This window comes from Cololabis saira, chromosome 8 (assembly GCF_033807715.1).
Source record: "Cololabis saira isolate AMF1-May2022 chromosome 8, fColSai1.1, whole genome shotgun sequence".
NCBI classification, from domain to species: Eukaryota; Metazoa; Chordata; class Actinopteri; order Beloniformes; family Belonidae; genus Cololabis; species Cololabis saira.
In genome coordinates, this window is record NC_084594.1 from 26,707,973 (window position 1) to 26,724,848 (window position 16,876).

At 36.1% G+C, this 16,876-nt stretch overlaps 2 protein-coding genes across 4 annotated transcripts; both read right to left on the minus strand.

Annotated features, from left to right (window-relative positions):
* Positions 1-3,139: 3,139 nt before the first annotated feature.
* On the minus strand, positions 3,140-6,188 carry rabif (RAB interacting factor). Of its 2 annotated transcripts, none has more exons than XM_061728575.1 (3): positions 6,023-6,188; positions 5,536-5,678; positions 3,140-3,608 (listed from the first exon to the last, which is right to left on the minus strand). In XM_061728575.1, the coding sequence occupies exons 2-3, from the start codon at positions 5,674-5,676 to the stop codon at positions 3,360-3,362; spliced, it is 390 nt and encodes a 129-aa protein (XP_061584559.1). In that variant the 5' UTR covers positions 5,677-5,678; positions 6,023-6,188; the 3' UTR covers positions 3,140-3,359. The 2 variants fall into 2 exon arrangements, with proteins under 2 accessions (XP_061584559.1, XP_061584558.1); XM_061728574.1 differs by having other exon boundaries at positions 5,536-5,683; positions 6,023-6,182.
* Positions 6,189-9,351: 3,163 nt separating this feature from the next.
* On the minus strand, positions 9,352-16,649 carry adipor1a (adiponectin receptor 1a). 2 transcript variants are annotated; one of them, XM_061727473.1, is made up of 8 exons: positions 16,556-16,649; positions 14,684-14,899; positions 14,484-14,597; positions 12,768-12,939; positions 12,407-12,593; positions 12,026-12,213; positions 11,563-11,756; positions 9,352-11,178 (listed from the first exon to the last, which is right to left on the minus strand). In XM_061727473.1, exons 2-8 carry the CDS (start codon positions 14,828-14,830, stop codon positions 11,050-11,052), a joined length of 1,131 nt encoding a protein of 376 aa, XP_061583457.1. In that variant the 5' UTR covers positions 14,831-14,899; positions 16,556-16,649; the 3' UTR covers positions 9,352-11,049. The 2 variants fall into 2 exon arrangements, with proteins under 2 accessions (XP_061583457.1, XP_061583456.1); XM_061727472.1 differs by having other exon boundaries at positions 16,401-16,627.
* Positions 16,650-16,876: the final 227 nt, after the last annotated feature.

Below are 16,876 nucleotides of genomic sequence, written 5' to 3' on the forward strand. Positions count from 1 at the left end.
CATTCTCAGTCCAAATCTACACATAGATTAGACCCATAATGCCTGCATCATACATATAGAAGGTGTATGATGTGGGCATTTCTGTGTCTTCCACTAAGACACAATAATAAACCTACTGCACTACTGTATTTCTCTTGCACTGCACTGTTTATTCAGCTAGTTATAACCATTGCAATGAATGTGCTAGGAATTGGCTTACTGTGTGTGTGTAGAGCCCATGGTTAAAAGGGTGTACAGCACAAAGTAACAATGGACCACATCATGCAGAAAATTCACTGGATTCCATTAAACAGTAAAATGTCAAATAATGATATCAGGCCATCTAGTGGTGTACAGTAGAAATACACCTTAAATAACCGGTAGTCTTTTATTTTCTGAAGATCCCACCAACAATCCCTTGTATGTTTATGAAGGTTAAAGGTTAGTTTAACTAAATTAGAGACTTGTATTAGGGCACGGTGAGGGATGAGGGGTATTTTGTGACACAAAATAATCATACTTAAATTCAACTTATGTGATGTACAAGCCAAGATATAAATTTGTTGTAAGCAAATTGAAAATATCAAAATAAAAATATAAAGGATTTAAAGTCCCATTACAGAAGTTAATGCCATGAAACCCATACCAACTGGTGAGCATGGTGGTGGGAGGGGATGATTTGATTTGTTCCTTGGAGTCATTAAGTCTACCATAAACTACGCTTTTCTCCCTTTTTTACTATAGTATACGCAAAAAGGGTTCATGCAACGATCATTTCTTTTTGACAAACTTAAAGCAAGTGCTGTCTTAGATGAAAATTCCACAGTTAAAACTGTAGGTCTATTGGTAGATGATAAGTAGTGTACGCTTTCATTAGGGATCAAAATGATGTGAATCAAACACCTTTATGGAGAAATGATCATTGATGTTAGCTCATAGACCAGTCTACCTATGTCAAAATAAATTGTAATTTCAAGTGTCTGACATAACTCAAAAATGTCATTCTACTTAAGTTCTCATTCACTTTATTCTCACAAGAACTAATGACCGGTAGACCACATCACTGCAGCTCTGAGATCTTTACACTGGCTCCCTGTACCTCAGAGAATAGACTTTAAAATACATCTGTTAGTTTAAAAATCTCTGAATGGCTTAGGACCAAAATACATCAGAGATTTGTTGTTGCCATATCAACCATCAGGACCTCTCCAGTCTTCTGGTTCAGGTCTGCTCTGTGTCCCCAGAATCAGAACCAAACATGGAGAAGCAACATTCAGCTTTTATGCTCCACAGATCTGGAACAAACTTCCAGAAAACTGCAGGAACGCTGAAACCCCCAGTTCCTTTAAATCAAGGTTAAAAACTATTTGTTTACAGCTGCCTTTGACCAAATTATTTAAACTATGCTGAATTTAACTTTAAACAATGTTAATTTTAGTCATAAATTGTAACCCTAGTTTAAGTTCACTTTTCATATTTTATTATGTAAACCACATTGAATTGGCTTGTTGCTGAAATGTGCTATACAAGTAAACTTCCCTTCTCTTGCCCTAAGTGATTGTGTGGATAAAGTTACTACAGACAAACCGAGGTAATTTTAACTTGTATATATGTACAGAAAGTGTATAAAAAGGACTGATGTTACATGCACAAGTCTGCATATGTCAACTACACAACAACTGATGCAAAAGATGGATGATAAATGGTATCTGCTTATATAGAACTGGATCAGTAGTTATATATATTAATGACTAAATATGAGTCTTAGAAGCAATTGACCTCCATATTGAAACTGTTATTTTCCCCCAAATAAAGAGTGATAAAAGTTTTAGTTGGATGTGCTCAGATCTCATTGTTCCATTAAATCTATTTTGCTCTTCAGTCCACATCCATAGTACAAGAGTGTCCTTTGTGGGCCCCTGCTGCTTGATTTTGATGCCTATTCTTTGATTCTTTTTCATTTGCTTCTTGTAGCTTGGCCAGCTATGTCTGTTCATTTTGTGAAAATGGTCCCTCATTAACTGGGTCTGGTCCTCTTCCAATTTGCAGCCCTTTCCAATGGAGCGGGATAATTCCTTTAAAACAAATAAATCTGATCACAATTCAAATCAACAAAGATAGCTGCAGAACTGCTTATAACAAATTGGATCAACATGTTTTGTTTTTCTGCTCGTATACTCCAGTCCAGTTCAATCCAGAGGAACCCCGATATTTTTTTTTTTGCTGTGGAATAGGAAAATTATTCAGATGGCTGGCCAGGCTAGGTTTCTAGTCAATTAGTTCAACACAGATAAAACTTAATCATGGTCACCAGGTTTTGGTTAGTCCTAATAATTCAGCCAGTAGCATACCCTTTCCTGCATTTAGTCCAACAGAGTTTTGCCTCCAGAATAGCAGCAGATTTCGAGGCCTGAATTCTTCGTGGTTGACTGTGCTTTAGGTCAGTCAACCAGGACCGAAACTGCTTTTGAAGGAACGACCCAAATCATCCCAAGCACAAAAGCAAGCCTAGAACTGAAAGGCTGAAAAAGAAAAAGCTCAAAATCATGTGACACATTCAGCTGAAGTTCAGACTTCATTCTGACTGATATGTTGGGGAGGGACTTCAGGAGTGCCATGCATAAAAAAAAAAAAAAAAGCTCAAAGAACTGAAGCTACAGTGTAACAGGACCCCCAAATTCCTCCAAAATGATGTGAATCCTGACTCAAAAAATGTGTTACATAATTATTTAATTTGTTTTATTCACACTGATTCTGCATTTCATCTTATATTTCATGAGATAATGAGTGCAATAAGTCATGTAACTGTTGACATCTGACCTTTTATTAACTTAATTTTGAGACTTCAAAAGGTCAATTATATTATTTGCACTTGCTACACCTGGTATTTCAGAGCCGCAAGCATTTGAAACAACTGGATAAATCAAAATGTTCACAAAACTACTTTATTAACTTTAATAGCTTTGAGTGTAAAAGTTATCGTTTCTTGCTGCTGAAAATAGAGAAAGTTCACAAACGAGTGCACTTGTTGTATTTTTGCCCGTCCACTATCCCACACATTTAAATCGGATTAGCAATGATTTTTCTGGAAATTTAAAAACCTAAATTAAGAGAAACAATGTTATATAGAAGACAGCAGTCAAGTCAAGTGGCAGTCAAGTTACAAAAAAAGGTTTTTTAATGTTATTATTAGAACAGGATGATCTTATTATTGTCAGCATGACAGTTGAATTAACACATTACAATTCCATAACTACAAACAATGGCACAGATGCATCTGTAAGAGTAATATATGATGGATTTAGTTGGTGTAAATCCGTAAAATAATGCATAGCCTGTTAACACGTTTTTAAGTCTTTGGGATCAGAAATGCATAAATACTATCCATGATTCACTCGTTCCAAAGCAACGTAGAAACTTTTCTTGTCATCTAAACTGTGCCAGCCAATCGGTCCAATTTCACAATCGGCACAGATTAGATACTTGATCCTCCCGACGTCTTTCGTGAAGCCCACGTTCTCAAAGGTGTACACGTCGTCCACTAACCAGTGAGAACTTAGAGTGTCACCATCTACTGAGCCATCTGTAGTGCTGAGGCCCGTCTTTTTCCGCATGGACGGCAGGAACAGCTGATTAAAGAAATCAGGCACAGACCACATAAACACATTTGTGAAAGACCAAGAAATTGAGCACATTGTGTGTGTGTGTGTGTGTGTGTATCTATGAATTCACTTCTAATTGAATTATCTCTGTCTTTGTACGGAAGTCACACTGCATAACAGGAAACATCTGATGCCCACCTGATACTTTCAAAACACCCCTCTCTTACGACAAAAACAAAAAACCTTACTCCAGAGACCAGGACACTTCTCCGGACAGTAATCACTGATCTTTTTCTGTGTTCCAACATTTCCAAGGCAGAAAAAAGATTTGACCAAATAACTGCATGCTTGGGTTCCGTTAGATTAATTAATTGAATATAAGCGTTAAGATTAGGCCAGCACTGAGCTTCAACTTGAATGCATTCACATCTAAACTGAAGGAAGAGTTGACAGGGTCATATTGAATAATGTATGCAAATGTATATGTATGCCAGTCTATTTCTGATCTATTTAAGCATGTTTCTGATCGTTTAGTCATCTCTGCTTACTGTTAGATATTATTAGTTTAACTCCATCTTTCGTTTGGGTCCATAAAGGCATCACTTACTTTTGACATTATTTAAATCTGGATCTATCAAATATATTTGTATACATGCATATATCAAAAAAGAATGGCAACAATTTCTTCTGCACTGTAATCATAGACTATAAGCTTGACACAGAAAAAACAAAAAGAAACACTCTATGAATGCTGGTGCATATCCAGGTTTAGACTCATGTACAGGATATGTCAATGTTTCACAATATTGTCTTTGGTGCCATTTTAAAGGGGACCTTTTAGGCATTCATTGAAGATAAAATGTGAATCTTTCTGACCAACATAGAGTTCACTGCAGCCCTTTAAACTATAAACAACACACATTTTTACACAATTTTCGCCTAAATGATATACCGTACTATCTTTTAGCCCGGGGTCACCTAGGAACAACAGAGACACAAAATACAAAAACTGGAATACTCACAGGACCATAAGGATTCAGGAAATGTATAATATACCCCTACTATATCATTGTTACAGGCAGCACTCGAGTTGAGGGGGGATGAAATAAATACGGTCAAAATCATCCCCCCTGTAAAACTGCCATCCCTCCTTTTCGTCCCTTATGTAATTTCATCAATGAACGTGGTTTTACTGCTATTTCAACATTTAGAGTCATCACCAGAAAAATAACTTATTTCAAAATGTTCCCCTGTTTCAAGTAAATTTTCACTTGAAATAAGTAGAAAAATCTGCCAGTGAGACAAGATTTATCTTCTCATTACAAGCAATAAAATCTTGTTCCACTAGCAGATTTTTCTACTTATTTCAAGTGAAAATCTACTTGAAACAGGTGAAAAATGTATTTTTTCCCAGTGATGAGTCTTGTTTCAAGTGTAATAAGATTTTTTTACTAAAATGAGACATTTTAACTAGAAATAGGACAAATGTTCTTATTTTGAGTTTTTGCAGTGCTCCATTTTACTTATCCTGTGAAAGACAGAGTCATATATTGATAAGTTCAGAAAAGTGTTTTTATTGTTGTGTTTTGATGTATTTGATGTAAGCCCAGTGGATATTTAAAGCTTACAGAAGGCTGCATTTAACTGCTGCTATGTCATTCCTGTATTTCTGCAGCTGTTTTGGTCACTGCTATTATTTGTAATATATTATATTATTTGTAATCAGCACAAATTATCTGTCCCCATATGATAAAATCCACCCCCCCCCCCCCCCTGAATTCTTTTTACAACTCGAGTACTGTCTATATACATAGATATTTAAAAACATTATAAGCAAGTTTGGTCACCTTGAGTGGTACTATGATATCTGGTCTGGCCCATGGACTATTTATTGTAATCCTTAAAATAAATAAAATAAGAAATACTGTACAACAAATGCATGCCCCATACACACCTCCTTCTCCTTGAACACAGCCGTGTCGGGACAGAGCACCTTGGAGCCGCATCTCTGACACAGCACAGCCTTGCTGTTCCTCCCGTCCTCAGACACCAGGGACCGGTCCGGGGCCACGCTGGACTCCTGGGTAGTCTCCATCTCTAACCTACGACAAACAGGTTTACTGTCATGTACGGACTAACAGAGACATGATGACACAATGCTTCCCCAGCCAAACCCGTCCATCCAACACACAACGCTGAACTTCCTACAATTTTAAAGAAAAAACAAAGAAACGGGGCAATAAAACCGGAACCAAATCCCTGTAAGACTTTTGTAGTGCGGAAGTCGGTGACATGTTTAAACTACTCATCATGCATATTTTGGTATTGGTGTTAAACGACTAAAGCCTGGTTCTGCGTTAAATCACGCTAACACAAACACAAATACATGCTATTCATCCACAAGGCTTGCACATATTTTTCTTAGACCATACAAGACGTACCTGATAATCAAAGTGCAGAAAATATTGAATAAAATACGAGGAATATGAAACCAATAGAGCGAAAGTGGCTAACTTGGCATGCTATTTTGTCATGAACGGTTCCAGCCGGTAAATGATCTCGGCTGGAAACGTCGGAGGAGACGACGGGGTTCCTGGTTGTTTGAGGGACGACAGAAAAAAAACTCCCTGATGAAAGGGTTTGTCCACATTTCTCCCTCTGAACTCAGTGCTTCCCAAACCGGGGGGCGCGCCCCCTAGGGCGTTACGTACAAAAGGGGGTGGCTGGCAAAAAAGGTTTGGGAACCACTGCTCTAACTGAAACAAAACAAAACAAAAAAAAATTAAAACCGTATTTCCAAAATATCAGAAGACAACTGTTCAGTTATGTGATTGACTGAACCTCATACTGCTGCACCTTTTACTTAAAAAAAAAATGTATATGTTAAGAGCTGTCATTTGTCTATTTACTGTACAGTGAGCGAAAATAACCAAGTCAAATTCCCTGTCTTGTTTGATCTGACTTGGCCAAATAAACATGATTCTGATGGGTTTGCCGTTTGGTTTTCTGATTAATCTACCCCACTTTACCTAAAGCTAAACTTCAGGATTAGATAGGTCTTTTTTAATTACAGAAGTCATAATAAAATAATGAGGATAATAATAATAAAAATAAATTAGATTAAATTCAACTTTATTGTCATTGCACATGTCAAAAGTACAGGGCAACGAAATGCAGTTAGCATCTAACTAGACGTGCTTATGTGTTACGCCCACAGAGTGCAAACTGACTCATAGGGTGACATATTTTAGAAAATCATTTATTCTGAAAGAATAAATAAAAACGGAAATGTGAGTCAGTGGCTTTTACTGGTCCCAGTGTTAACTGCCAACTAAACTTATTTGGACCAATACAAATGACAATATAACAATATATCAAAATCACAGTATTATATAAAAAGCTCAATATTTCAAAATACGCTAATAACAATACATTCACTAAATATTTCAATGTAAAATCAATAGGCTAATAGATTCATGGCTTACAGCAGGGCTATTCATTTAGATTCGGCCGGGGGCCACATCTGCAAAAGGACTGTATGGAGAGGGCCGCACAATTTGAAAATGTGGGGGTTTTCAAAATGTATTTTGCACTCAATACGAAGACTTATGTAAATATAATACATTTGTATTATACATTTGAATATATCTAGTTTACATATGAATTATGTATTAATTGTCTCCAGATTTAGTAATTGTGAATGTTAGATATAATATTCAGATAAAGAAATATTATTTTGAATGCAAGTTCATTTTGAAACCATGCATTGTGCAAACTTAATGAAATTGATATTGACCTACTTTTAATAAAACACGGCATAATGACAAAGCACCACTTTCCACCAAGATTTCCTTATTTGAATATCATATTAAGCTTTGGGCACAAGCATTTCAGTCCATAGTAGCCAGTTTGATGTTATAAATAAGCAACCAAAATATTAACCATAAGCTCCTTTATTAATGAAACATCTGTGCATTATATCAGCAAAACAAAACAATCACGAATTATAGGAGGCTTAGAAGTTCCATCTGAAATGCAAAGTCCTCACTTATTCAAATGAAAAAAATTTCAGGCCAATCCTAGAAGCCTAATGATGTAAACAAGTCCTCTATACAACGGAGGTTAATAATAATGTGACAAACATTAACACTGTGCAACACTGGCAAAAAATCCGAAGTAAAAAACATCTCCAACAGAGATTAACATGTACAAACACTATGCATCGTTAACCAACTAAAAAAAGGCTACCAAGCATCTTAAACTTAAATGCGATATGCATTCTCTGCACACATTACAAATAAAAATCGCACCTTGTGTGAACGCATTCATGGCATGTCTGTCTGCCTGTGTATCTGCCTGTATCTGTTAGCTGTTATTAACTGTTCGGTTTTTTCCCCACTTATTCCACCGAACACCGAAAGTGTTTTTTTTGCTATTTTCGGCCGAACATTCGGTGCATCACTATTATATAAAGAAAAAAAAAAAAAATTTCAACAAACACCCCCTTTTTTGAAATATGACCAGGGGTCACATAAAAGCTCCTGGCGGGCCGCATGTGGCCCGCGGGCCGCCAATTGAATAGCCCTGGCTTACAGCTTAAAGCAGCACAACGTAACTTTCAGCTTTTGTTGAGTTTGGCGTCTCCTTTGGACAAAAGCGGTAGTGCTTTACCAGTAGTGTGGAAGGGTTCCTACCATCCACCTCAAAGTTACATAGTGCCAGTGAAGGTGATACAGACCCCTCAGACCATGACAGAGGTTCATTAAACCTGTTGGAAGTTGATGTACCATCACAATGACTCTGGAAATATGATATTAAGGTGGAAAAGTTACATAGTGCTGCTTTAAGAAAACTCAAATATCCTATCTCAAAAAATTTGAATATTCTGGGAATCTTAATCTTAAACTGTAAGCCATAATCAGCAATATTAAAATAATAAAAGGCTTGCAATATTTCAGTTGATTTGTGTATGTATGACATTTTTTTTTTTTTTTTTTTTTTTTTTTTTTAAATTGCATTACAGAAAATAAAGAACTTTATCACAATATTCTAATTTTCTGAGACAGTCCTGTATACCCCCAGGTGGTCTCGTGCCTTTTATATAATAAAAAATGCTTAAAATTGAATGGGGGTGTCTGTAAATATGCAATATAAGAGCTATAAGCTACTGTATATATAATAGCTATAAGTGAGCAGGCAATTATATATATAAATATCCTATGTGCCACACGTGAAATAAACACATATATACACACACATACATATACATAGTACATATTAATAAATAACTGTTGTTATGGACCCTATCACAGTAAGTAGTCAATAAAAATGAAAAACATGTTAAATGGGTAACTCAAGAAGAAATTGTCTCGTGAATACATTTTAATGGAAAGGTGTAAGATAATTCTAAGTTTCATTTGTGAGTCTGCTTTCCTTGCTTAGAGACCACTTATTCAACTGAAATGAATGTCAAGTTTTTATTTAGAAAAAAGGCACATGATCTTAAAAGTTGTATTTCCTGAAAGTGTGACACTTACAGTATGTATGGCCAGATATAATCAAAATCCAGTATCAGTCAGATCATAAAAGGGAGCATTTCTGACAAACAGGAGCATTTCTTCCTCATCTCTAAACAGAGGAAATGACCCTATGATACTGATAGCTGATAAGAAACAGACAATAAACCCTGTTGTCCCAACAGTCCAAAATAAAGCATCATCTAAAGACTGGGCAGCTTGCAGTAGCTGACATCAAACACACAGAAGAACCAAACACCACAATTGTACACGTGGAAAAAAGTTTATTAGAATTTTTTTTTTTTTTTACCATTAATAAATATTCAGGTTTACATTTCAATGAAATGTATGATTTATCACTTTCTACACAAGACATTACACAAAGTCAAGAATACACAATGTTTTAGTCTTTGTAATAAAGCTTGAATAAGTTCATCTAGAAAAGGAGTCTTAAACAGCAGTTCATACAACCTATCAATGGAATTGTGATTTCAATAATGATTTGATTGTATACACATGACATATATGGCAAGGAAAACAAGTAAAGTCAATATGTAGAAATCCTTGGTGCTCCCTTGACTATTAAGATAGGCCATTTTTATTTAAAAACATTTCAATTGGCCTAAGGCACAGGAATACTAAAAGTTTATATCAATCACACAGAACACTTTTTTTGAAACCTATTTGTGGGTTTAACGTTGCTAATGTAACCGCATACACTAAGGTGCATTTGATATCAACACCTCTCATTGCATCAGAAATCAAACAGAATAAAAATCTCTAGCTGACATAAAGAAAAAGCAATTTAACCGAATCACATCTGTACATTGTGCGCAGCCCATGGACTATTTAGCTACAAATTATCAAAGATGTGCAATCCAATTGATAAAGGATGACACAGTTTTTGTCTCAGTCTAACCTGTATTAAGCTAAGCTGTTTTTTTTCTCCATAGCCAGCCACATGATTTTGCAGCTTTTTTTGTGCAATTTAACAAATTTCAAGTGAAGTGTTTGGGATGTTTGCTGTAACAATGACATTCTACAAACTTCTCTACAAAATAAAAAACAAACAAACACCCAACCCATCAAGTCATATGAACTTTTTCCCTTGTGTTATTTAGAGTCATATTCATTTATTTAGAGTGATACAAATTAATAACCCTACTGCATGTGCAGTGGTCAGCCTTGTGGCTCTTCTGGTATATCTTCTGATTCTGGTATTGAATGGGCTTTCAGCGTACAGTTTATGGTTTACAGTATTGCTGAGTGATCAAAGGTGAGTTTTAGGGGTCCTCAGTAGTTTAAAGGACAAATGAACAATCATTGTCAGTATAATTCAAACCATAATAATAATAATACATCTGATGACATAAACACACTACCTGTGTATACGTCAAGCCTTCTTTTACAAACATGCCTGTACACTCAAGGATCATGGACTGCTCTGCACCAGTCCTGGTGGACAGTACAATTCATCCTCTAATCTGCATGTGAGGGGAATGATTTACAGTTTGTGCTCTCTGCTACAGCACAAATAATATTAGCCTTGGTACACTTTTTGTATTTGTAACAGACAGGGAACACAACTATCAGGTTCAGGAACACTAATTTTGGTTAAAATCCCAGAACATCTTAGCTGAAGGAGAAAAAAAACCCAACAACAACAAAAAAAAATCCCCAACCCTTTCTCCAAGACTAACAGTAATAGTAATAAATAGTGTCTGTTCCCTCCATACCACACTAGCTATTTAATGCTACTTTCTTGAGCAAAAAAGAGTCAAAGCAGAAAGACAACTAAAACCCAAACAAAATTTAAGCAAATCAGAAGTACAGAAGGAGCAGTAAGTGACTATATTAATTTCCAGCAGCATTTTGTGTGCGTGTATTTGTGTTTATGTGTCTGTTTGACCAGTTGTGGTGCTGTAAAGAAAATCAAGTCACAGTTGAGCCTTTCAGAGTAAAGTGTCATCTGTGCATCCTCCCTCAAGGCCATAGCGGAACTCCTGCAGGTTAGAAACGCCGTAGAAATGGATGAATGCAGCTGCCACGACCAGAACATGGAATATCTGATGAGAATGGAACTAAGAAAAGAGAGAGTGTGTTATAATAACATTGATTATGATTTGCTTGTGTTTGATCAAACAGAGAATAATGCAATGAAATTACAGCTGTACATAACACTGCTCCCTCAATCCCTAATTTGCTACATTTACCAAAATGTAAAGCACTGAGCTGTAAATTGAGATGGCTACATGAGTTTTTACCACTTGTTTGATGCACCAATTATCATCTGCCACAATGTGATCAGTCAACAGCTTTCTTAATTGTATGTAGCTGATTATACTAAAAAAAAAAAGAATTTTGGTATATTTGATAGGCAGAAAACAAGAAATAAGGAATAGTAAAATAAACAAACAAAAACATTTTTTGTTAACAGCACAGCTATGAACACATTATGTACTTACCCAGATGTCACACTTTCCAGGGAAATAGCGTTCAGGGATCCTGGCTGCATACAAACCCGCACCAGTAATGTACATGGCTCCCATCAAGTAGAACCAACCCATCTGTCCAACTGTGGTAGCCTTTACAAATCCCTCCTCAATGGTGAAGTGCATGGTCGGGACGATGCCACTTAGTCCAAGACCCATGAACACGCCTGACAGAAGCATTCACTTGAATTACTTGTATTTTAAAGACATATTCATTTACATTTCTTATAAGACAGAAATGACAATTATTGTGGAATAATAATGAAAACAAATCCTGCAGTTATTCCTAAAAAATAGTTGCACATTTACTACACTTGCAGGAAATAATCCCCACTGCAGGGAGGAGAAGAAATACGGAGAGATGTGCAGTGTAATTAAACTCCCAACCCACAGCTTCATGAGATGGGAGAGAAAACATGATTAAAAAAAAGCACACCTGCTCTTGTAGGTCTGTGGCGAGGTGTAGAAAATCGGTCCCACTGAGCAACAATGATTGCAGCAATGCCAAGGACACAAACGATGGTGAGGTAGATAAGTCGAGGCTGGGGGGAACAATAGAACGAGTAGTACAGCCAGGGCACGAAAGATCCCATGATGAGAAGGGCGATGCCCGAGTAGTCAAGCCTGAGGAGAAAAGGTGACACTGACACTGAAGCTTTGCAAAAAGGAAGGATGTTTGAAGATGACATAGATATTTCCCAACTACAAGAGAAGTGAATTTAGAAGGGAAACAGAAAATTACAAATCATGCATTTACAACATTTGAAGACATATGTGACAAACATTTTTCGGGAATTAAAACAAAAACAAAACTTACTTGGAAAATGTGCGAGACACTTTTTCCGAATGGCAGTAGACGGTATGAAAGAGCCAGGAGAAGCTGAGGCAGAGCACAGCTCCCAGGAAAAACATCCCAAAAACCACTTTCTCTTGCAATGGTGCCATAAAATACATGTTGGGACGCAGCATGGTTAAAGTGCCCAGACAAATGAATAAGATCAACCCTGAGAAAGAAGATAGAAGAAAAAAAAAAAGAGGATTTATTTTTGCAACACCTTCATTAATTAGGGTGGTTCAACAAATTACACCATTGGGAGAAAAAAGATGTAAAAATAAAAAAATAAAAAAATAAAAAAAATCAGTTAATAAAATGCACCAATTTTGACACTCAATCTCACCAAGAAGGTGAGTCCAGATGTTTCCTGTCTCAGTGTGAATCCTGAAGATGCTTCCAAAACAGGCCCTAAAAGAGGGCATAGGAGGCCGATGCCCATGCAAGAGGTAATCGTTGTCCTTCAGCCACTCTGGCAGGACATGGAAGGGAATCACCCTCCAGCGCCCTTCCCAAACCTGAGAAGCAAAAATAAATTTGACATAAATAGTCTGACATTTTATAATTACACAATCTGTATACAAGAATCTAACTAATGGCTGCCAAGGGACCCACTCCATTTAAAATGTCCACTTCTGTCATTAAATATGAAGAACTCAAGACATTTGGCCCATGCATACAGTCACTACAGTATCACTAGCTATATTGTTTTCTTGTGGTGGTGGTCTTTATAAAAAATAATTCCGTAATAAAATAGATATTATTCTTCATACTTTATGGTACTTAAATCCATGCAAACCTGTTGTGTTTTTTTGGACCTTCCCCCCATAAAAAAAAAAAAAAACCTTCCAAAACCTCAAGAATTCATGGAAAACTTAAACTGCACACTCAATCTTTTTAATTCTCTGCTTCTGATGATATTAGAAACACGGAATTAACAAGAGGTTGAACTACCTGTTTTTATTGAACTTTATCTATTTTTATCTATTTATCCCCACATTTTTATTTATATCTTTAAAAATTATAATATTTAATATGTTTTTAACATAATTAAATAATATGTTAAATGGATTAAAATTAAAATCACACAAGTATCAATGACAAATCCTTGCTAGTAAACTGAGGATTTATGTAGGAGCAGGTCCACATCTTTGAGCTGGTCGGTGTTGAGTTTTTAAATGGTTGTTGTAATATTTATGTTAGTTTGACAAAATGGTACAGACTTTCACTCTCTTTTATAGTACATCATAACAATTTTCAGATTTTCGAGACTGAGGAGGTTAATGGTTAATTCTTGTAATAATCTTTCTGATATTGTGACCGGGTCTTATCATTTCACATTAAAGCAAAGTAGTATCCCTTAAAAGCAGATGGCTGGTATTAAACCATAAGATATGAGAGCAGGGATGAGAAGCCACACCAGCTAATTAACATGCTGACCAGATCACATGTGTGCCTGTTCATCTACTGATTTCTCAAAATGGGGTCAGTCCACCCTGAGGGGGGAAGAGCGCTGGTGCAGTTGGAGGGTGTGATGGGGGTGGCACGGCAGTGAAGAGCAAATTAAAGAGAGAGGAAAAAAAAAAAAGCGTGATTACTGTAATTTATGCAAGGTAATCAAGCTGAGGTTGCCGATGTTTTATTTCTAGATAACTTTAAATTACTGTTTCTTTAGCATTGTTAATGACAGCCAACAATACAATGTGTTCATTTATATTTGGCAATATAGGGGGTTAGAATTATTTTTGGCTTCAGAAGGAGGTCATGAAGTTGTTTGTTGACATGCATTGTAAAAGAACAAGTTGGCCTTTTAGAAGAAGAGCCTAAATGACATCAGGCTTCTGAGAGCAAGACGTTATTGATATTTTAATTCATTTATTTTTTTATTGAAAATTGTGGTCTTTTACAAAATTATAAATTGTTATTACAGATTTGGGACCTAGATTTTTTTCAGATTAAGTGGGAGGTGAATACATTTCATTGTACTCCCATGAACAAAGCACGTGAGGAGGATAGTGTTTCTTTGCTGACAACTACTGCTGCTGACAAGTTATTTTATTACCTTATGTACAAACTCTTCCATCTTCTCCATGGCATGGTGAGCCTGAAGAGGTAAGGTGAGAACCTCTCCCACGTCATCATCCTCCTCTTCCTCATCAGCAAGCATAGCAGCTCCCTTCAAAAAGATCACAAGAAACCACTGTTACCAACAATCACAATGCCTGTGAAGTAACAATTTATTTTTATGTAAAACTGTACAACCTCTAGATGACTGCCTTTAGAAGTCGACTGCCGCCCTCCTCCCTCCTCCAGCAGTGGACCAAGCTCCATCAACTCAACATCTGGGACAGGGCAGTCCTCAGAGATCCGGCAGTCTGCATCACTGGCAGACCCGTTTCGGGCTGACATAAGGAGACTGCCTGATGACCCACTCAAAGTCTTTCTATTCTGCTTCAGATGCTACACAGGAATTTACTCCTAAGGGATCAGAAGGTCAATCAATTTAGGGCCAAGTGTATTGATAACTTATTGTGTGTGTATGTGTACATACATACGTACGTACATACATACATGATCACCTGTAAATTAGATTACAATATTGAATACAAAGACATGCTCATCTTGGTAACACTTCAATACACCCTTGTTGAGAGTTTTACATCTCAAATCAATGACAGGAAAGTTGGACTGCGGCTGCAAGGTTTTCTCCACCACATCAAAGACCTCATCAGTGGGATTAAGATCAAAACTTTATGGTAACCATTTTTTGTTAAAAAAAAAAAAAGATGTTTTATTCCCTTTGAACCACTTTTTAACAAAAACAAAAACAATGAGTGTAATGAATCCTGAAAAAGAGAAGAAAAACTGACAAGAAAACATGGTCATTTGGATCCTGACATAACTTTTTCTGTTGATATTCTTACTCCAATATGGCAATCATTCTGCAAATTTGAATTCACCAGCCCACGTGACCCTTTCCCATTACTGCACAGTCCAATTTTAACGCACCACCATAAACTGGATGATATTTTGTTTGTTTGATTTTAAAATAACCTGACTGCCAAATGTCTTTTCTTCTGAGAATATGTTATTTGACACAAATTTCTCCAGATAGACTTCTAACATTTAAGCAATGAAATCTGTCCCAACCACATTCCTTACTCAGAGCTGGTGAATTATTATCCCTCCCGGTTATACAGGACTGTCTCAGAAAATTTGAATATTGTGATAAAGTTCTTTATTTTCTGTAATGCAATTAAAAAAACAAAAATGTCATACATTCTGGATTCATTACAAACAAACTTAAATATTGCAAGCCTTTTATTATTTTTATATTGCTGATTATGGTTTACAGTTTAAGATTAAGATTCCCAGAATATTCAAATTTTTTGAGATAGGATATTTGAGTTTTCTTAAGCTGTAAGTCATGATCAGCACAATTAAAATATTAAAAGGCTTGCAATATTTCAGTTGATTTGTAACGAATCCAGAATGTATGACATTTTTGTTTTTGTAATTGCATTATTTTCTGAGACAGTCCTGTGTGTGTGTGTGTGTGTATATATATATATATATATATATATAAAAATTGTAAAAAAAAAAAAATCCATAAAAAACAAAATATATGTGTAAAAAAAAAAGAAAATAGAAAAAATAACAAAAAACCCCAAACATAACAAAAATATATGTAAAATATATATAAAATATATATAAATTATATATTAAAAATCGTCTGTAAATCATTAGTCTGTCCTGACAGAAACCAGAGGTTCTTTGTTATTCGAGGTCAGAACTGACGTTAGCTCGTCAGACGGGACACAATGTAAACAACTGCACGGCAACACTAGACTTCGCCTATTTATCACAACTATGCGGTTTCATGCATTTCCTAAAACGAGCATGAGTGAAATGAGCCGAGGCAGGTGAGGTAAAGTGAAGTGTTGACACCAGAGTGGATTAGTCTCGCTGCTAACGTTACCTGTTAGCAGCTAGCTGCGCTGTCGCTCGCCACAGACACTTTAACTGCACCTTCAGTGCAAAGATCTTTACGACGAGGCCGTCCAATAACTTCAGCTAGATACACAGCTGAACTAACATCCGCGATAGCAACTTGATTAGATACACAAAAGTTACCTGGCGAGGAAGACTCAGAAGCAGGAAGGTGAATTATTTATCGAGATGCGAAACACAGATAAATCCGGAAGTCGATGTCTTCCGCAAAACTCAATTCCTGTTGGGTATTTTCAAAACAAAAGCACAGTATATATAATATACAGGACTGTCTCAGAAAATTAGAATATTGTGATAAAGTCCTTTATTTTCTGTAATGCAAAAATGTCACATTCTGGATTCATTACAAATTAACTGAAATATTGCAAGCCTTTTATTATTTTAATATTGCTGATCATGACTTACAGCTTAAGAAAACTCAAATATCCTATCTCAAAAAATTCG